Source organism: Gossypium raimondii, chromosome 4, assembly GCF_025698545.1.
Source record: "Gossypium raimondii isolate GPD5lz chromosome 4, ASM2569854v1, whole genome shotgun sequence".
NCBI lineage: Eukaryota > Viridiplantae > Streptophyta > Magnoliopsida > Malvales > Malvaceae > Gossypium > Gossypium raimondii.
In genome coordinates, this window is record NC_068568.1 from 36,975,382 (window position 1) to 36,997,220 (window position 21,839).

Here is a 21,839-nt window from a genome sequence, read left to right on the forward strand (position 1 = left end):
TTAACCCTTTTTAATTGTTTATTATTATTATTATCATTATTATTATTATTTTATAACATACAAGCATTGTTTTATATAATACATATACATGCATTTTTTTAGTTTTTGTTTGATATATTCCATTCTATCTTTTATGTATCCTTGTACATGTGTGTTAAGTATATGCATACACGTATTTGGTGAATTCCTTGTATATTGTACTTATATATATATTTTGTAAATTTATGTATATATGCTTTAAATTAAAGGATCTGAATCATATTGTATACTAACTTTTTAACATACCCTTTTAAAAACATGTTTTGGTTTTTACCATTCATCAAAATTATTTTCTTGATTTAAAGGTTTTTTTGAATAAAAGTATTTTTGGAAGTTTGAGATTTTCGAGGGAAATTGAGCCCTAACGTATTGGGTTCTGATTTTCTTTGTCAATCTTAAATGACTGAGAACATTTTTATTCAAAATGCATAAAAATCATTTTTGGGAACTTAACTTGTTGTGCCCTAACGTATTGGGTGTGGCATGTTACTTTCTCGAAATGAAGATTTTCGTGTAAAATGAAAGTGATATTTAAGTTTGGGGAATTATGAGGAATTGTACCCTAACGTATTGGGACTCGATTTCTGTACATGACTTGAACAATTGGATATCCTTTTGCAAATTTCATCATTCAAGCTTATTTTAAAATCTTTTTAACTTTCGACACAAAAGACATCAAATAATCAATTTGGTACCGATTTTGGGCGTTACAAGGGTGCTAACCCTTCCTCGTGCGTAACTGACTCCCGAACCTGTTTTCAAAATTCGCAGACCAAAAATAATTTTTAAGGTGGGCCGGTCACACCTTAATAAAGGATCGGTGGCGACTCCCAGTTTTTATTTTTTAAGTCGACGACTAAATTTTTATTTTTCAAAAAAACGGTTTCGACAGCTTGGCGACTCCGCTAGGGACACTTGAGAGTCGAGCCATAAACTGATCATATTTGTCTTTGTGTCTAAAATCAAAAGTTTTAAAAAATTCATGAGTTCCCTTCGCATTCATCGTTTTTTCCATTTTGGCATGTTGGTAACCTTGCATTTGCATTTTGCATTTTACCCTTAAGTGGGAGCGAGAAACTAGTCCTTCGTGAGGTTTTCACCTTCATGCAGGGTAGTGGATCGCTTCCGGGATACATCTGTACCTATGTCTTCGTGAGATTTTCATCTCCGTGCAGCCATAGGGAAATGTGTCCCCCTGAACCGAACTCGATCCACATGAGCTTATAATGGGTGAGGATCGAGGAATCTGCTGGTTTGGGTACCCTTACTCCAGAAACTAAACTTCATATAGTGAGCTTTAGGAACTTGACCTAGGTAGAACTATCCCAAAACCCTAGGGGATTCCTGCTTAGGTGTTTCTTGCTATTTTATGTTTGTTTATATCTTTATATGTGATACTAACTTGGGTTTCTTTTGTTTTATTTGCATGACATCATGATAGCATAACATTTTATCCTAAAAGGGCGTTAGTTCAAATTCGGTTGCTAGGCAGAAAGCTTATCATGGAAAAAGGGTTTCTTGATAAGGTGGAAGATAATGCGGCTGTCCAAACTTGGTCTGAGACAACACAACATGAGAAAGGTGATAGTTTGGCCGGAAGATATGTGTCAGAGTTGTGGGACTTCACTCGTGTTAGTTTGGCTCAGAATAACCTACAGGAACTAAAGGAAATTTGGGACCGGTGGAATGATGAGATTAAGCAGCTCTTCTATTCTAGCTATGGAGACCTACCTTACTTGCTCGACGTAAAGGTGGATAAGCACCTGTTCCGTGCCTTAGCCCAATTTTGGAACCCTGCTTATAGCTGTTTCACCTTTGGAAGTGTTGATTTAGTGCCTATAGTGGAGGAATATACGGCATTGCTTCGTTGTTCGAATATCCAAGTAGATAAAGCCTACTCAAGAGCTGCTAATGCTCTAGCCTTTTCGAAGAAACTAATGAATATTACGGGGATGAGTGAGCAATGGGTCGCAGCGTGAATCAAACAGAAGGGAGATAGTAAATGCATTCCTTGGAGGAACCTAAAAGATTTGATTCTTGCACACCCGGATATGATGAAGAAGGTTGATGTCTTTGCCTTGGGTATTTACGGCTTAGTTGTCTTTCCTAAAGCCTTGGGACATATTGATGAAGCAGTCATTGACCTTTTTGACCATTTTGACAAGGGGGTTACACCGGGTCCAACAATTTTGGCAGAAACCTTCAGATCTCTGAATGAATGTCGAAGAGTAGGTGAGGGTAGATTCATTGGATGCACGCAGCTCCTTTTAGCATGGTTTCACAGTCACTTTTGGAAGGTGGATAAGGTTTCCTATCGGGTTTTTTCTGAAAATTATTCGCCCTTGAAGGAAATAGTGGCATTACCGAGGCAGGATGATATCTCAGAGGAAAAATGGATGGTAACTTTTCAGAATCTTCAAGAAGGGGATATTGAGTGGAGAGCTCCTTGGATGCTGTCAGATGAGATCTTATATAGGTGTGGAGATTTTGATTGGGTTCCCCTACTTGGGATTTGGGGAGCTATTGGTTATGCACCGTTACTGGTATTGAGGCAGTATAGATCGAGGTAGTTCGTACCTACAACCCAAGGATTAGCTCAAAGTGAATTCTCTTAAGTGTGATGGCTACAAGAAGAGGGTACGAGAAATGACTAATGCTTGGAGGCAGACTCGTCGATTGAAGAGATTGGCAGTAGGTCCATTAGTGACTCCTGAATATATCAGTTGGCTAGGTAGGAGGGTCAATGACAACATACCTGTACCAGGTCGAGGAGACAGTCAATTTGTAGGAAATCATGTACATATGGTCCCTTCTGAGCTAGAAATCATAAAACAAGATTTTGAAAGAAGAAATTCTGAGCTTGAGAAGAAGATAGGGCAAATGGAAGAGGAAAAGATGAGTCTGAAGCTGGATGTGGATGTTCTGAAGCTGGAAACCGAAGGCCTGAGGAAAGAAAAGCGCAAAGCTGAGGAGGATTTGAATAGCTTGAAGACGGATTATAAGAGGCTACGTATGTCAATGAGAACTGCTGGATCGGGAAAAACCTTAGAGCAGTGGCGTCAAGAAGTTCAAGAAGAAAAGGTTAAGGCTGATAGGTGGGAAAAGAGATTTCAGGAGGCTCAAAAGCAAAATAAGTCATTTGAGAGGAGTTTGTCCGAAAGCCAGAGCGAAAAGGATGAATTAAAAGCTAGGGTGGCCGAACTGGAGGCAATGTTACAAGACTATGAAGCTAGAATTGAACATCTGGAAGCAAATGAAGATCATCAAAATGAACAGCTTCACTATCTTCAGGATCAAGTTGCAAGCAGGGATCACATCATGGGAGAAGCCGTGGTTCAGATCCAAGGGGTAGCTGAGCACTTGCAGACTTTGGCAGTACAAGCTGATGTACTAAGTGTGAAGTATGAATCGGAATCAGATCAGGGGCAGAAGTTGGCATCATTACTTAGGGAGATTAAAGTTCTAAGTGTTAGGGCAAAGCCGTATTTATAGCTGTTTTATGTAAAGAAATTTTTTCTCTAGTAAAGTTTTCTGAGTGGAATTGAATTATAATTAACGTCTTTTTTGCATTCACCTCATGCATCGCATCATATGCATTAACATCACATCATATGCATTAAAGACCTTTATTAAATCCTAATAAGTCAAAATTATTGCTCAGTTAACTTGGAAACCAACCAACCAACCCGACACCGATACGGCACTCGAGCAAAGACAAAAGATATGGATCAGAGATTAGAGAAGCTCGAACAGTACCAGAAGGAGATGCAAGACCGGCTTCAGCTACAAATGCAGGAGCGGTTAGACAAGATGAAGCAAGAAATGTCTGAAAAGATGCAGGAATCTCAAGAGGATATAGTGGCAAAGTTAACCCGACTGATAACTAAGGGAGGTGACAAAGGAAAGGGCCCCATGGCAGATGTCGATGAGGGAAATGATGATGAACTTTTCTATCCCCCAGGTTTCACCCCTCCACATGAGCGAGCTCAAGCTAAACACCCGCGCAAATCTACTGTCACCATCATGCCTCAACAATTTCGAGCTGGTATTTCGAACCTCCAAACTGGGCCGGGTTTTAATCCTGAAAACAACCCCGTGAACCCCGCCATTCCGGACTTTGACGAAGTGGCTGAGAAAGAAAGAATAAAGGTGGAATTACCGAAACAGTTAGAGGATCGATGCAAGTGGCTCAAGGAGAAGTTCAAAGCGATGGAAGTCACTGAAAGCTATCGAGGCATTGACGCAAAAGAGTTGAGTTTAGTGCCAGATCTTGTTCTCCCTCATAAGTTTAAGATGCCTGAATTCGAGAAGTACAATGGGACGACTTGCCCAGAGGCTCATATCACCATGTTCTGCAGGCGAATGGCTGGATACGTTAATAATGACCAGCTATTAATACATTGCTTCCAAGACAGCCTTGTAGGGGCAGCATCCAAGTGGTACAATCAGCTGAGCTGTGCCACTATTGGTTCATGGAGAGACTTGGCGCAAGCATTCATGAAACAATATAGTCATGTGACAGACATGGCTCCTGATAGAATCACCCTTCAGAATATGGGGAGAAGTTGGCGAAAGCTTTAGGCGACTGTGCAGAGATGGAGGGAGGTCGCGATCCAAGTTCAGCCGCTGCTCTTGGAAAAGGAAATGACTATGTTGTTTATTAACACCCTGAAGGCACCATTCATTACACACATGTTAGGAAGTGCCACAAAAAGCTTCCCTGACATAGTCATGAACGGTGAGATGATCGAGAATGCCATCAGGAGTGGGAAGATCGATCTTGGAGAAGGTAATGAAGATCGACCAAGAGGAAGGAAAACGAGGTGAACAACGCGAGCGTGTACAACAAGGGTTACTCGAAGTCAGTAACAGTGAGTCAGCCAGGAAAGGTGGCTGCTAATCAGCAAAGCTCGTCGAGACAGGAGGTCGGTACAAGGCGAAATACGGAGAGGTCCCAATTCACGCCAGTTCCTATGTCATACAGGGAACTATACCGAAATTTATTTGACGCACACGTAGTTTCCCCTTTCTATCTGAAGCCCTTACAGCCCCCGTACCCCAAATGGTACGACGCAAACGCACAGTGCGACTATCATGCGAGAATTACGGGGCATTCCATAAAGAACTGTACTGCCTTCAAGATGGTGGTTGAAAGGCTCATTGGTATGGGTGTCGTTAAATTTGATGAAACCACCAAAGCAGAAAATCCATTACCAAACCATACTGACAGCGGAATAAATATGATAGGCGATGACAGAAAAATCAGGACAGACATTACGGACGTGAAGACTCCTTTGAGATGGGTCTGGAAAGAGATGGTGAAAATGGGGCTAATGGTTTCAGAAGAAAGCTGTGAGAAGAGGAGGAATTACTGTGAGTTCCACTGTGAAATGGGGCATGAAATCCAAGAGTGTATGGAGTTCAGAGCCGTGGTGCAGAGTATGATGGATAATAAGGAGATGGAATTTTGCGAAGGAATTCAGAAGGAGAATCACGTATGTACGTCAGAGCTGGCATTGGGAGTTCCAAAGGCTAACCATCCTGTAGTTATCATCTCACGACCTAAGAATAGTGAGGCTGGAGCGCGAGTAGCACCAAAGGTCATCATTCAAAAACCGACCGTGTTTACTTACAAAGATAACAGGAGGGTTCCTTGGAATTACAATTGTAATGTGACAATCCCAGGGAAGGAGGACCATGATGAAGGAGGGTATGACGAACAGATGAAGGCTCGAGTAGAGCCAATAAGAGAAGAAACTCCGATTGGAAAGAAGAAGAAGACGGTCGAACCTGAATCGGTGGTCAATGAACCAATCAAGGAGGAGGAAGCTAGAGAGTTCTTGAAGTTCATAAAACATAGCGAGTACAGCGTTGTGGAGCAGCTGCACAAACAACCAGCTCGCATATCTGTGCTAGCTTTACTCCTAAACTCGGAGGGACATCGAAATGCACTACTGAAGGTGCTAAATGAAACTTATGTGGCCGACGATATCTCTGTTAACAAGTTGGACCGACTGGTCGGCAATATAAGCGCTGATAACTTCATCTCTTTCAGCGATGACGAAATACCACCCGGGGGTATGGGATCTACTAGAGCTTTACACATCACTACAAGGTGTAAATGGTGCATATTACCGGGGGTTCTGGTAGACAATGGATCGGCATTAAATGTATTGCCCCTATCCACGCTCAACAGGCTACCCATGGATAGCTCGCATATGAAGTCGAGTCAGAACATGGTTCGAGCATTCGATGGTACTGAGAGGGGGGTCATAGGAAGAATTGACATTCCCCTGTTAATTGGCCCAACTATTTATGAGGTGGACTTTTTAGTTATGGACATCAAGTCTTCCTACAGTTGCCTATTAGGAAGGCCATGGATTCATTCAGCAGGTGCGGTACCGTCATCGTTACATCAAAAACTGAAGCTGGTGTCAGAAGGCAAGGTTGTGACGATAGATGCTGAAGAAGATATCATTGCATCTGTGACCAACGATGCGCCTTATCTAGAAACGAGCGATGATGCAATCGAATGCTCTTTCCGTTCCTTGGAGCTTGTAAATGCAACATTCATCTTTGAGGGAAATAAGATCCCGATGCCGAGAATATCAAAGACCACAAAGATGGGGCTGCAATTGACAGTGGGAAAAGGAGCTTTGCCAGGGAAAGGATTGGGGAGATATCTTCAGGGTCGAGTCGAGGTCCCAGTATTGAAGGGCAAGCACGATCGTTTTGGCTTAGGTTATAAGCCAGATTTTAAGCAAATGAGGATGGAGCGAGAGAAGAAACAAATGAGAAGAAGGGCTCGTTTGACAGGGGGTGAAGTTGAATGGGAATCCATGACCTTTCCTCACCTATCAAAGACTTTTGTATCGGGAGGATTTGTCCATCCAGGAATGCTAGGGGTCAGAAGTGTTAACACGGAGCTAGGGAGTATTCATGCCTTGTATAAAGAAGCGATGCGAGGAAGAGCTTTGCCAGATATTCGTCCTTACGAGTCAGAAAGGGAGCTAAACAACTGGACTACAGAAGAAATACCTGTAGTTTTTAGGATTTCCTCAGAGTAATGTTCAGAACACCCTTATTGCTTTTTAGCCTAGAAGTGATAAGGATTCCTTTGTGAAATAGGCTCATGTCTAGAAAATCGTTATTTTAATAAAGTTCATGTTTGTAGTCATTTTTGGAGCAAATCTTTCTTTCCATAAGAGCAGTTATTTTAAGCATCTCTTAAACTACACTTGCATTTCATTCATGACCATATTGCACCAAACAAATTCCTGAATCCATATTGTTTTTCATACCTATAACAGGTCCCATGATATCAATGATGCAAATGTCACTCTTACAAACTTAGAGTCTCCTTTTGAACGAAACATGTGTTTAGAGGGATCGCATGATTTTGAAGACAACGAAGACTGTGGTTTGTCTCCTGACTTGTTAAAGATGGTAGAAAGGGCCAAGAAACAAATCCTACCTCACAGGGAATCAATAGAAGTCGTGAGCTTAGAGGAGGGTAAAGAGGTGAAGATTGGATCAGATATCTCTGCAAAGACAAGACAGGACCTCATTGAATTACTCCGAGAGTTCAAGGACGTGTTTGCATGGTCATACCAGGATATGCCGGGGTTGAGTACTGACATAGTAGTCCATCGTCTCCCTATAAGAGAAGATTGCAAGCCAGTGCAGCAAAAACTCAAAAGGATGAGGCCTGATATCGTGTTGAAGATAAAGGAGGAGGTCCAAAAGCAGTTTGATGCCGGGTTTCTGCAAGAAGTCAGGTATTCTGAGTGGGTGGCTAACATCGTACCAGTTCCAAAGAAAGATGGAAAAGTACGAATGTGTGTGGATTATCGGGATTTGAACAAGGCTAGTCCAAAGGATAACTTCCCATTGCCCCACATCGACACATTGGTAGACAATACTGCAGGCTTTTCATTGTTCTCCTTCATGGATGGTTTTTCTGGGTATAATCAGATAAAGATGCATCTTGAAGACATGAGAAAGACTACGTTCATTACGTTATGGGGGACGTTTTGTTATAAAGTGATGTTGTTTGGATTGAAGAATGCAGGAGCGACATACCAAAGAGCCATGGTAGCCTTGTTCCATGACATGATGCACAGGGAAATCGAGGTTTACGTTGATGATATGATCGCGAAATCTAGAACGGAGGGCGAACATGTGCGGGTCTTGAGAAAGTTATTCTTAAAATTGAGAAAGTTCCAGCTCAAGCTTAATCCAGCGAAGTGCACTTTTGGGGCCAGGTCAAGAAAGTTGCTAGGCTTCATAGTCAGTGAAAAGGGAATTGAGGTTGACCCAGACAAAGTCAAAGCAATACGAGATTTACCTCCACCTCGCACTCAGAAAGAAGTTTGGGGTTTCCTCGGAAGACTGAATTACATCGCTAGGTTCATTTCACAACTGACTGAGAAATGCGACCCTATATTTCGTCTTCTGAAGAAACATAATCCGGGTACTTGGGATAAAGAATGCGAAGAAGCTTTTAACAAGGTGAAGCAGTATTTGTCTAACACTCGATCTTGTCACCACCTAGCAGACAGTCACCGATATTGTATCTGACAGTATTTGATAATTCCATGGGGTGTGTGCTAGGCCAACATGATGAAACGGGGAGAAAAGAAAGGGCGATATATTATCTCAGCAAGAAATTCACTGACTGTGAAATGAGATATTCGCCTATTGAGAAATTATCTTGTGCCTTGATTTGGACAACCCAAGATTAAGGCGTTACATGTTATACCATACGACTTGGCTGATCTCAAAGTTAGACCCGTTAAAGTATATGATGGAGTCAGCTGCTTTGAATGGGAGAACGACCCGATGGCAGATTTTATTGTCTGAATTTGATATTGTCTATGTGAACCAAAAGACTGTGAAAGGGAGTGCAATTGCTGACTTTCTAGCTAGTAGAGCTCTGGAGGACTACGAGCCGTTGAGTTTTGATTTCCCAAATGAGGACCTGATGTGTGTAGCCGCTACTGAAGAAAGTCCCCAAGAAGGTCATAGTTGGAAGCTAAACTTTGATGGAGCCTCGAACGCTGTAGGCAATGGAATTGGGGCAGTCCTAGTGTCCCCAAATGGTGATCATTATCCTTTCACTTGCAAATTGGATTTTGATTGTACAAATTACATGGCAGAATATGAAGCATGCGTCATGGGTATTCGTGCAGCTATAGAGCGAGGAATCAAAGTGCCAGAGGTCTATGGAGATTCAGCATTGGTGATATATCAGCTTAGGGGTGAATGGGAAACGAGAGATCCCAAATTAATCAGTTATCGAAAGTTGGTCCTCGAATTGATTAAGGAGTTTGAGGACATCACTTTTTGCTATCTCCCACGAGATGAGAACCAGATGGTCGATACATCGCTACCTTAGCTTCCATGATCAAGTCGAAAGCGACATGGGGATATGAAACCAATCCAAATGAGTATCTATGAAGACCCGGCTCATTGTTACAATATTGAAGAAGGGGAAATCGATGATAGTCCTTGGTATCAAGATATACTACGGTATGTAAAAAATCGTGAGTATCCTGGCCAGGCAATGGAGAATGAAAAGAGAACTCTGAGAAGACTAGCCATTGATTACGTCTTAGATGGGGAGATCTTATACAAGAGGGGAAAAGATCAGGTACTGCTAAGATGTGTGGACGCCGTAGAAGTAAAGAAAATTCTGGAGGAAGTCCATGAGGGCATCTGCGGAACGCATGCCAGCGGGTTCACAATGGCTAGGCAGATTATGAGATTCGGGTACTACTGGTCTACCATGGAAGGGGATTGCATCAATTATTCCAAGAAGTGCCATAAATGTCAAATCTATGGTGATAAAATGCATGCACCTCATTCACCTCTTCATGTCATGACTTCTCCATGGCCTTTCTCCATGTGGGGTATGGATGTTATCGGGCCAATATCACCGAAGGCTTCAAATGGGCATCGTTTCATATTCGTGGTTATTGACTACTTCACCAAATGGGTAGAAGTCGCCGTATGCTAATGTTACAAAGTCATCGGTCGACAAGTTCTTGAAGAGGAGATCATATGTCGGTATGGAATGCCCGAAAGAATCATATCCGACAATGCGTTGAATTTGAACAATGACTCAATAGCAGAGGTCTGCAATCAATTCAAGATCGACATCACAATTAAATCGCCAGACGCTGAAAATGAATGGTGCAGTAGAAGCAGTCAATAAAAATATAAAGAAGATTGTAGGGAAGATGACTGAGACTTACAGGGACTGGCATGAGAAATTACCGTTTGCCCTCCTTGCTTATCGAACGTCAACCAGGACCTCCACCGGGGCAACACCATTCTCCTTAGTTTATGGCATGGAGGCAGTCTTGCCCATCGAAGTTGAAATCCTTTCTCTCCGGGTTTTGTTTGAGCTACAATTGGATGAAGCGGAATGGGTTCAATCTCGATACGATCAGTTGAACTTGATAGAGGGAAAGAGGCTAAAGGCTATTCAGCACTGTCAGATGTACCAGAAAAGAATGATGCGAGCCTACAACAAGAAAGTCCGACCCAGAGAATTTCATAAGGGGGACCTGGTGTTGAGAAAAGTTCTTCCTCTACAAAAGGATTTTAGGGGGAAATGGATGCCGAATTGGGAGGGTCCTTATGTTGTAAAAAAGGCCTTTTCTGGAGGAGCCCTGATCCTGGCTGAAATGGATGGGAAAAACTTGCCTAATCTGGTAAATTCAGATTCGGTGAAGAGGTACTTTACTTGAAGAAGGGAGGGAACCAAGGTGAAAACCCGCAAAGGGCGCTTTGATTCCAAAAAAAAAAGGAGAGGCTAGGGTGAAAACCCGCAAAAGGCACCTTGAGACCAAAGGGGATTTGAGTTGAAAACCCGAAATGGGCGGCTCAAATTTTGATTGTCGCGTGGTAGTCTTGTGGTACCTAAATCGGCAGAAAGGAATAGACGACATCTTGGGGCATCAACAAAATACTGTGAATTTCCTAAACACGTGTTGAATTCAAAAGGGTCTTCGAAAGCTGTATAGAGAAATTCAAGCAGAGATATCTGTGGCACCTGATCATAGTATTTGTATTGAATTCGTTGTTTTAGAATATTTCATTCTTTTTTTTTTCAATATAAATGTCCCTAGACAATTCCTCTATCATTAACAACCCATTGCGAGCTATGCTCCCAAATTAATGTTGTTTATGTTCTTTTCGCAAGCATGTTGCATTAGAATGACGATTAATGGACTAGTAAAACTTTCACAAGGGAAGTTTTTCATATTACTCTAGAAATTTCTAAATAATGCAGGAGCCTGAAGCAGGACTATTGTTTAGACTTCACCGGGTTAAAAGGTCGAAGATATCTAGGGGTCAAGAGTCAAGATTAAGATTTCCAAGTTTTGACGAAGCGTTGTTGTCACAAAAGAAGCCTTAATGAGCAATAATGACTTTAAACATTCAATATTCATTTTTCATGACATAACATTCAAATGTCATTCACACACGTCTAGTTAGGAGCATTTGATTCATTTGATCATGACATCCTAATCACTAGGCATAATTAGGTTCATCATACATGTCATGTTCTACAGAGAACAGGTCGGTGGAATCATAAAACCTTATCTCCCGAAGTTGAAGTGGAGTAGGTTGAAAGATAACAGATCTTGTCTTCATGTACTGGCGTGAAGTAGATCAGAGATCGAAAAAAAGCTGATCTTGCCTTCCCATACTGGTGGCGAAGCAGATCAAAGAAAGCAGATCTTGTCTTCATGTACTGGCGTGAAGTAGATCAAAGAAACATATCTTGTCTCCCCATACTGGTGGTGGAGTAGGTTGAAGAAAACAGATCGTGTCTTCGTGTACTGGCGTGAAGTAGATCAAAGATAGTAGGTCCTGTCTTCCTATATTGGTAGCGAAGTGGATCGAATATACATCTTTCCCATACCGGCGGCAAAGTAGATTGAAGATTACAGATTTTGCCTCCCTAAGCAGTAGTGGAGCAGATCGAAGATGGTGGATTTTACCTCCCTGAAGTTGCAGTGGAGTATATTAAAGCCAGTAATTCTATCCCCCCGGTCGGCAGTGGAATCGATCGAAGAAAGCAGATCTTGTCTTCCCATACTGGTGGTGAAGTAGATCGAAGATACAAGTCTTATCTCCCTGAAGTTGCAGTGGAGCAGACTGAAGTAACCAATCCAATCTCCTTAAAGTTGCAACGGAGTGGATTAAAACCGCAGATCTTATCTCTCTGAAGTTGCAGTAGAGCAGATCACATCAGATTTACCCTTAAATTGTAGCAGAACAAGTTGAAGCTATAAGACTTATCTCCTTGAAGTTGCAGTGGAGCATATTAAAGATAGCAGATTTTGTTCTTTTGAGAAGCTACAACATATGAATCCTATCTCCCCGACATTGCAGTGGAGTGGATTGAAGCACCAGTTCCTATACCTTTGAAGATGCAGTAGGAAGGAACAAGGCTACCTGAAGAAGAGAAGCATTGAAGAAGTTGAGGATCAATAAGACCGGGCACAATTGGGCCTTATAGTCTTTGCTCTATTCGCATTACATGACAACAAGCAAATAGGGGCAGCTGTAGGGCCCAATTTTATCTGACCTGTTAAAAAATAAAACCCAAAGAAATAAACAAGCCCAATAACCCAGCCCAAATCAATTTATCCTAAACCAGACCCCAAAACACCCAAACCCTAGCCGCATGTCTAGCGCCGCAAGCCCCATCTGCCCCACGTCGCGCCCAACGTCCAGTCGCCACAAGACTCGGAGATCGGCTTCCCCACGCACGCCGTTCGCTCCTCAAATACTTGTAAAACAGACTCAAAGAGTCCAAATAATGTAAAACAACAAAATACAAGGAAAATATGTTAGTGTTAGGCTATAAAAGCAGTTGGTCTTTGTAAAAGAAGGGAGAATTGGAAAACAAAGAATGAAATAGAAAGAAATCTCGAGTTTGCAAAGAATATTTCTTTTTCTTGAAGGTGAATCGTTTTTATTTTTTATTTTTACTTTTTTTCTTTTCATCTATTCTTTTGATTTTTTTTGTTTTGTAAAATAATAATACAAAGAGAACGAAGGAAACTTACGAGAGCGTCGCATTGTCGCCATCTCCATCGCGATCGGAGCTTTGGCGAGGAGGCCAATTAAACATGGTGCAATGATGCTAGGGACGAAACCCTAGCAGAGCAAAGGGAGTTTTTTTTACTTTTTTTTTATTTTTTTTCTTTCCTCTTTTCAATCTGATGAAAATATTTTTTAAAAGAAAAATCTGTTTTGAGTAATGAAGCAAAACGGCGCCGTTTCGTCTAAGCCTTGACTCGCGCGGTGACCCGACCCGAAGGGGAGGATCCGCGCGTTTGGCTTCAAAGGGAAAATTGCGCATTTGGTCCCTCCCTTTTGTAGCGCGCTCCAGTTAAACCCTTTTTACTTGTTTTAAAATTGGACCGCATATTTGATGTCCGTTTCAATTTAGTCCCCTGCTGCGTAGCATTTTGGAAAGAGGGGATAATTTCCCTTTTGGTCCTCCACTGTTGTGCGCGCATTCAATGTGGTCCTGTCTTTTAATTTGCTTCGAATTCACCCATTTTCTTCTTTTTAATTCAGTTTAACCCTTTTTAATTGTTTATTATTATTATTATCATTATTATTATTATTTTATAACATACAAGCATTGTTTTATATAATACATATACATGCATTTTTTTTAGTTTTTTGTTTGATATATTCCATTCTATCTTTTTATGTATCCTTGTACATGTGTGTTAAGTATATGTATACACGTATTTGGTGAATTCCTTGTATATTGTACTTATATATATATTTTGTAAATTTATGTATATATGCTTTAAATTAAAGGATCTGAATCATATTGTATACTAACTTTTTAACATACCCTTTTAAAAACATGTTTTGGTTTTACCATTCATCAAAATCATTTTCTTGATTTAAAGGTTTTTTTGAATAAAAGTATTTTTGGAAGTTTGAGATTTTCGAGGGAAATTGAGCCCTAACGTATTGGGTTCTGATTTTCTTTGTCAATCTTAAATGACTGAGAACATTTTTATTCAAAATGCATAAAATCATTTTGGGAACTTAACTTGTTGTGCCCTAACGTATTGGGTGTGTCATGTTACTTTCTCGAAATGAAGATTTTCGTGTAAAATGAAAGTGATATTCAAGTTTGGGGAATTATGAGGAATTGTACCCTAACGTATTGGGACTCGATTTCTGTACATGACTTGAACAATTGGATATCCTTTTGCAAATTTCATCATTCAAGCTTATTTTAAAATCTTTTTAACTTTCGACACAAAAGACATCAAATAATCAATTTGGTACCGATTTTGGGCGTTACAAGGGTGCTAACCCTTCCTCGTGCGTAACTGACTCCCGAACCTGTTTTCAAAATTCGCAGACCAAAAATAATTTTTAAGGTGGGCCGGTCACACCTTAATAAAGGATAGGTGGCGACTCCCAGTTTTTGTTTTTTAAGTCGACGACTAAATTTTTGTTTTTCAAAAAAACGGTTTCGACAAATAGCATTCAGATAGGCTTCAGAAGAACAAATAGCAAAAGTCTTAACAAGGTTGCAATGTCTCTGCTGATTGTTCTATGGTGGATTATATGATAGGAAGTTGACGACAGCTGCATATGTTTAATATTTGAATACTCCTTTTTTCATCGAAGATGCTAGTATCTTGATTTCTGTTTTCTTTTTCTAATATTTCATTGTTATCTATTACAGGATCAGATGCAATGGGTTGCATGGAAGAGGCTTTTAGCTTTTGAGAAGTAAGACCCACAGCATTTCTTCCCCACCCCTTTTTTATGATTTAAATTTCAGCCATGGTAGAAGGTTCATCGAATTGGGCACTACCACTCTAGGAATTTACTATTTTTTAATTAAGAAGATATAATCTCTTTATGGTACAAGAAATGGTTTCTTAATTTTAATTTCATTGTTTTTGGATATTGACATTTTTGGTTCTAATGAGTATAAATATCATATGAACTGGAATAAGTTGAGCAGTTACGTGGACTGCCATCAATATGCCCAACTCCAATATTTATTTCATATCTGTCATTCTAATTGCATATCTCTTATTTTTTAATTTATCAATGTCATTCTAATTTGTTTATCTTTAGTATTGTGTAAAAAGCTTGTCTTTCATATTCCTTTCATCGCCAAAGGTTTATGTTTGTTTGTTTAAATTTTAGCTTAGTTTATACTTTATGCTTTAACTATTAAATACAATTACTGTAAGTAAATTAGGGCCGATGATATTTTTTATATATTGTTCTAAAGTTTTTATATTTCTTTAAATTTGCATTGTCTATTTTTGTTTTCACCCTTTTTTCTTGATTTTTCGCATACAAAAATAAAACTAAAAGAGTAGTGTTAGTCGATCCTCTAAAAGAGTTCCATGTCTAACATGCAAAGGAATGGGTCATCTGTTGAATATTGCTCAGTCTGTCGGGCATCCAGTCTTGATCGGTTGAAAGCTACAATTGAGGCGACTATGCATCTGAAGCCCTGGAATATGTGAAAGAAAATTGAAGGGTTAATAATGGGATTTTTTAATGGCGAATGATTTAGCTTAGTTTATTTTAGTATGTACGAATGTTAGGTTATTATGTACGAAGGTTAGGTTTAGCTTCTAGATGCTTAGTTTATTTTAGTATCGTAGCTTTGGGTTATGAAATATTTATGTTTTGTATTTTTATTATTTATTGTGATTTGAGCTTCTAGCATTTTATATTATTGATTTTGAATAGGTCAGTGCTAGCTCCTGCATTGTAGTGGTGTTATTATTTTGAACAATCTATACTCTATAAATGGGATCTTTGTTATATCTCGTTGTGCATAATTGCGAGCATGTTCAGATTCCATGGACGTTTTACAATGATACTATGAATGAGTTTTACAATTTTTCTACTTATTTTTGTGCAGGGTAGTGATGCCTTGTCAATGCTGAATGTCAAAATGAAATGCAAAAGCTTTTCAAGGAGTAAGCCACTTTTTCATTAGAACAAGCCTGTATGTCTGTTGGCAGTAGTTGTCATAATAAATTGTTTGCACGCCTTTTGGTTCCATGATTGAATCATAAAAATTAGTTAATTGGCTTTTTATGCTATTATCTCTTTAATTTTCTGAAGGGCCCTTCCACTTTGATATTTCGTTGATGTAAAAGATGCTGGGAGCTCCACATCGATTTAAATGTGTTTTTAATTTATTTATTTATAGTGCTCTTATCCCATTAGATGATCTGTTAAAATATACTAAACTATTGGATTTGGGATATCTATTTTAAGGCTGATGTTTCTTTTTGATCTTGGTGTGTTCATGTATATGTCTTCAAACATACTGGCTTTTGAAATTAGATTGTGTCGAGTCACAAAAAGACTACCCTGAAGATAAAAGTGGTCTTGGTATCGTAATTCATGATAACAATGAAGGAAAGGAATCCTCATTGTGCGATTTGAAGGGAAGTGTCACTGGGAGATTTAATATGGCTCAAACTCCTTGGGGAAGCATGGTGGCTGCAGTGGTATGCCTATTCTTTGTGGTTGTTTGATCTTGCAACTAGTTCTCTTTTCCGACCTTTTAAAGATTAATTAGCATTTGGAGCGTAATTATGTAGTTTCGTGGATTTTATTTGTCGATATTGTTTGAGTTGTATTATAAATTGTGATATTAATTTATTATTTTAAATTCTAAAACTAAATTCATTAATTTTTATATTTAGTTTTAAAGTTTAAAATTTTCATAGAAAATTTAATTTAAATAATATTTTTTTATTTATTCTTAAAAAGTATATTTAAAGTTCAAATTTTAAAAATAAAATAAAATAAAATATTTATCATAAAAATAAATATTATTTGATTAAAATAATTTTTTAAAGATTATGTTTTTAGCGGCGTTTTTGAAAAAAGCGCCGCTAAAGGTTTTTTCTTTAGCGGCGTTTGTGAAAAAAACGCCGCTAAAGGTCATGGTCTGTAGCGGCGTTTGTGGGAAAAACGCCGCTAAAGGCCATGGTCATGGTCTATAGCGGCATTTGTGGGAAAAGCGCCGCTAAAGGTCATGGTCTATAACGGCGTTTGTGGGAAAAACGCCGCTAAAGGTCATGGTCTATAGCGGCGTTTATTTCTAAAAACACCGCAAAAGTTAGCAACAATGTCAATAGCAGCATTTTTTGCGGCGCTTGTCTAAGCGCCGCAAATACTTTTAGCGGCGCTAAAAAGCGCCGCTAAAGGTTTAAAAAAACGCCGCTAAAAACCTGTTTTGATGTAGTGAATAGATAGCATTTTGTAACTTAGATAATAAAAAAGAGTTTATCCTTAAAAAAAGGTAAAATTACATTTAATGACACTAAACTATTAGTAAGTTTACGTTTTGGTAACTCAATTTTAAAAAGTTATAAAATTATTATTAAATTATTCGAAAGTTTTCATTTAGGTCACTGAACTATTAAAATCGTTATTGTATGACCTTCTTTGTTCGCACCGCCTATACCAATAGAAAACTCTCCTCATCTCTCTTCTACAATTCAATTTCTTTTCAAGAAACAACTTTGAACATCCTGAATCTGCAAACCAAAATCCAAACAACTTTCTTCTCTGATCTCTAACACTCATTGTCAAATTGACTTAGATCGACTGTATGTTTTTCTACTCGCCAATGGGTACTATCCACCATACTGATCGTTGAATCAATGCTTGGAGCTTGCTAACTAAACTTTATTTAAAAAAAAAAACTTAACAGCCTAGTGACTTAAATAAAAACTTTCAAATAGTTTAATGATCATTTTGTAATTTTTTGAAGTTGAGTAATCAAAATGTAAACTTACTAATAGTTTAGTGACTTAGATGTAGTTTACCCAAAAAAGCGAAACACGGGAGTCGCTGGTATATGTGTGGGCTGGGGTTTGGGTAAAAAGTGGCGACTTCAGACAGGGGACGGAACAGGAGAGGAACATCGATAGATAGAAGGAGATGGCGGTGAGAGGTAGAGCAGTAGAAACGCTGCCAAAGCTGATGAGGAGCCTGAGGAAGGACTCGGCTTCTTCAACAGTGACTCGAACTCCAGCCTTGCCCTCCCTTAGACGCGCTTTCTCTCTCTACGATCAGATTAATCTCATCGACAATGTTCCCGATGACCAGCTTCGTTTCCAACGGTTTTTCCTCTTTTCTCCTTCACTTATGTAAAACAGAAATTCCAACTCCTTTTCTTCAACACTCGACTTAATTTTCATCTGGGTTTTCTTTTTCTTAATTGATTTGGCAGATATACGGAAACAGGATTCACTGTGAACGGTGTCAACTATGAAGGCAGCTTGCTTTGTGTGGGAAATTTGGTCACTTCTTGGGGCCCCCGTAAATTTTCTGAAATTACTCCCCAAAGGTATTTGCTTCATTTCAATTCATTTCTGGTATGCTTTCTTAATTAGTCTAAAATTAACTATGTCTGTTATACTATCTCCATTGGTGGAATTACTTCTCTTCACTTTACCTATTCACATAATTTATCCTACTATGGATCAATTCAAGTCAATACTTTTCTTCAAAAGCTTCACCGTTTAGTTTATGTTTCCTAAGCTCTTGGGTTAGTGCCGTCTCTTCATTATGCTTAAGTTTCAGGTGGCTTGACTAAATATTATTTGTCCCTCCCCTATATAAAAATGAAAATTTCCAACTTTTGGTCTCTCCCCCATCTCATATTTCGTCTTTATTGTACTTTTTGCAGCTTATCCATCTTTCAAATTATACGACCTATTCCAGGTGAGACCTCAAATAATATATATATGTGTGTGTGTATGAAGAACAAATTCAATACCTGATAAAAGTGTATCAATGATGCATCCCCATTGACCAATCATCTTGTGGACCTAATTCTAGTTTTTTTCACTTGGGAATTAAAATAGAACTTTTAATGCAGAGATGCACGCTCATGGCCCTTAGCCTTTTTTCTGGGGGCCTTGGGAGCGGGGAATAATAATGGGTATTCCATTGCATGATCTGCAGTATTTTGCTTGCGTTTAGCATTCCAGTAGTGTCACCTCCTGTTGTACCTGGAGAATCTAAGGAAGCTGAGAATAATTTCCTAATGCAGTTAGACTGTAGAATTAAGCTTGATTTTACATGTACTTCTGTTTTTTCTTTTCTTCTAGTTTTGATTCTCATGAAGCATTTCTCTCTTGTTTATTTTAGAAATTTTGATTCTTGGCTGTGGAAGGTACATTGAACCTGTAGATCCGGAACTCAGACGCTTCATCCGATCTACTGGCATGAAATTGGAAGCCTTAGACTCGGTATTGTCATTTTCATTGGAGTATTTTTGTTGATACCTAAATTTGACAACTTAGTTTTGAAATTTTGTGGTTGTAATTGCTTGAATATCACTATTTTTCCACATGGCAGAAATGGACCTTCCATCCCCTCCTTGTCAATCTATTTCTATCCCTTGCATGATTGAGGTTGAAGGCTTCTCATTTATGTGTTTTTCTGAAAATCCTAATTAAATTACTACCCTAAATTTTGGAGCATCAAATTTAGGCTTTCTCATGTCAAAGAAGACTAAAAGGCTGTTCTCTATTTCTCTTTTGTCCAAGCCTTAGGAACTGAAGTTGAGCACTAGTTTGTCAATCATTTCTCCGTGCCAATGTGCCTGATTAAAAAGCTCTTTTGCATTAATCTGTTAGAAACCCACGTACATATTTATGCTTGTGTTTTGTGTTTGATTTCTCTTCTAAAAACATCTGTCTATATTTTGTCTTGATTAATGCATGTGCAGAAATGCTGGTTATTATTGATGGAAGTGATTTAATACTTGTTTATAGTCAATGCTTGAAACTATAAGCACCAATAGGAACTGACTTTGATCACAACCTTCAGGCTCAGAATTTGTTCTCCTGTTGCAGAGAAATGCTGCATCTACTTACAACATACTGAACGAGGAAGGTAGAATTGTGGCTGCTGCACTGCTCCCATATGGAGTTTCTTCATGAACCTTGGTACTCCCAATTTTTACGACTTGGGTTTTTGACTTTGTAGATGAGAAATTATCAAATGTTTGTGCATATATTGATACCGCGTGGGAAAAATAAGCAGTTACCGTTCGATGATTGACTTTGATGTCTGCTTCTATTTTGTGCTTGGGTTTTTCTCTGTTTTTCACCCAAATTTCAGGGAAGGTAGAGACCGTCTTCATAATGAGCTTTGAATAAAATTTAATTGCTTATGGTTCGTGACAATCTAAAGTTGTAGGCATTTTTGAATTTGTTGTAGCTGTAGCTAAGCTAAGCTGATATGAGTAAAAGCATTGCAGTGCAAGTACTTGATTCAAACTTGATGATATGCACCCTGGTATCGGAAGGACTTTTTTTTTCCCCTTTCATTGTGGTAAAATATATTATTCTTATTATTTATGGGTTCCCTCATGAAACATACTAATTGGTTTCCTTGTGTTGTTTGTATCTTGTTAAAGGCATTATATATATATATGGAGGGTAAGCTGGGGTCGAAGAATTGTGTGTTTGTGTGTAGTGCTACTATACGAACTCTGTCGAAACCGTTTTTAAAATTTGAAAAAAAAGGGGATCGACTTTGAAAATAAAATGGAAATAAAATGGGAGTCGCCACCGATCTTTTATTGGGGTGTGATCGGATCACCTTGAAAATGATTTTAGGTCTGCAAATTTTGAGAAAATAGGCTCGGGAGTCGGTTATGCACGAGGAAGGGTTAACACCCTTGTGACGCCCAAAATTGGTACCGAATTGATTGTTTAATGTCTTAAAGTCGAAATTTTGAAAAGATTTTAAAATACGATCCTTTATCTTGAATAAAATGAATTGGATGATAAGGCTAACTTATTTCAAATAAATAAATTGTCACACTCAGTAAGTTAGAGTGCAACATTTCAAGTCCTCCAAATTTAAGTTTGACTTTAAAACCTGTGCATTTTGAGAAGGATATCCGACTATTTGGGGTCAAATGAAAGAATCAAAATCTAGTAAGTTAGAGTCTGGTTTCACAAAATTCTTAAATATCGAATATTGCCTTTATTTATTTTTATTGTTGGAAGAATTCTCGTCTCGAGAAAATAATATGTCATATCCAATGAGTTAGGATATAACGTATCGAATTTCCGAGAATGAGTTTTTATATTTGAAATTTGTATGTTTGCATTAAAAAGATATTTGGTTATTTTGGTCTCGAGGAGGATTGGAATCCAGTAAGTTAGGACACAATCTTTTCGAAAATTCCAAATCCCAAGTGTCGCGCTATTTTGAAAGACTTTTGAATGAATTGGTTTTGATATTTAAATAAAATGTAATCCTTTCGATGAATAAAGTGCCATGAAATGACAATGTATCACGCAAAAGGATAACTCATAATATACATTAGTGAATGACAAATAATCAATAAATGGAAGTAAGCCAAATATAAAACAAGGTCTTCCCCTTTTTCTTTTAAAAAATAAACTATACATACATATAATTAGGTTCGAACATATATATACAAGAGCTTATTAGAGGAACAACTTAAAATTAATAATGATAATAATTGTGAAATTAATAGTAATTTAATCTAAGTCATATAAGCGTATAAAATGGTTTCTATTATGAAAATTCTTAAAATATAGTAATACATGTAAAAATACAAAGACATTGAAGCATAAGTATAAATCATTGAATCAACAAAATGTATAATGATGTTAAAATGGGTTTTGATGCACGATATATTTATATATATGCATATATTAATACGTAATACTTTTTGAAGAAAAAATAATAATAAT

The 21,839-nt window shown here is 38.5% G+C and overlaps 3 protein-coding genes across 5 annotated transcripts; all 3 read left to right on the forward strand.

Moving 5' to 3' along the window:
* The first annotated feature begins 4,792 nt into the window (after positions 1 to 4,792).
* On the forward strand, positions 4,793 to 8,619 carry LOC105778967 (uncharacterized). Its single transcript, XM_052629249.1, has 5 exons — positions 4,793 to 4,928; positions 5,059 to 7,102; positions 7,350 to 7,950; positions 8,014 to 8,069; positions 8,163 to 8,619. The coding sequence occupies exons 1-5, from the start codon at positions 4,793 to 4,795 to the stop codon at positions 8,617 to 8,619; spliced, it is 3,294 nt and encodes a 1,097-aa protein (XP_052485209.1).
* A 226-nt stretch (positions 8,620 to 8,845) lies between these two features.
* Positions 8,846 to 9,436, forward strand: LOC128040486 (uncharacterized). The gene is made up of 2 exons (XM_052629250.1): positions 8,846 to 9,140; positions 9,198 to 9,436. Exons 1-2 carry the CDS (start codon positions 8,846 to 8,848, stop codon positions 9,434 to 9,436), a joined length of 534 nt encoding a protein of 177 aa, XP_052485210.1.
* Positions 9,437 to 17,963: 8,527 nt separating this feature from the next.
* On the forward strand, positions 17,964 to 20,465 carry LOC105780503 (uncharacterized). 3 transcript variants are annotated; one of them, XR_008195294.1, is made up of 6 exons: positions 17,965 to 18,215; positions 18,326 to 18,442; positions 18,785 to 18,819; positions 19,249 to 19,349; positions 19,959 to 20,231; positions 20,326 to 20,465. XR_008195294.1 is itself a non-coding variant. In XM_012604886.2 (5 exons), the coding sequence occupies exons 1-5, from the start codon at positions 18,034 to 18,036 to the stop codon at positions 19,987 to 19,989; spliced, it is 492 nt and encodes a 163-aa protein (XP_012460340.1). In that variant the 5' UTR covers positions 17,964 to 18,033; the 3' UTR covers positions 19,990 to 20,465. The 3 variants fall into 3 exon arrangements, 2 of the variants coding, with proteins under 2 accessions (XP_012460340.1, XP_012460339.1); XM_012604886.2 differs by having other exon boundaries at positions 17,964 to 18,215; positions 19,933 to 20,465; XM_012604885.2 differs by having other exon boundaries at positions 19,959 to 20,465.
* The last annotated feature ends 1,374 nt before the right edge of the window (positions 20,466 to 21,839 follow it).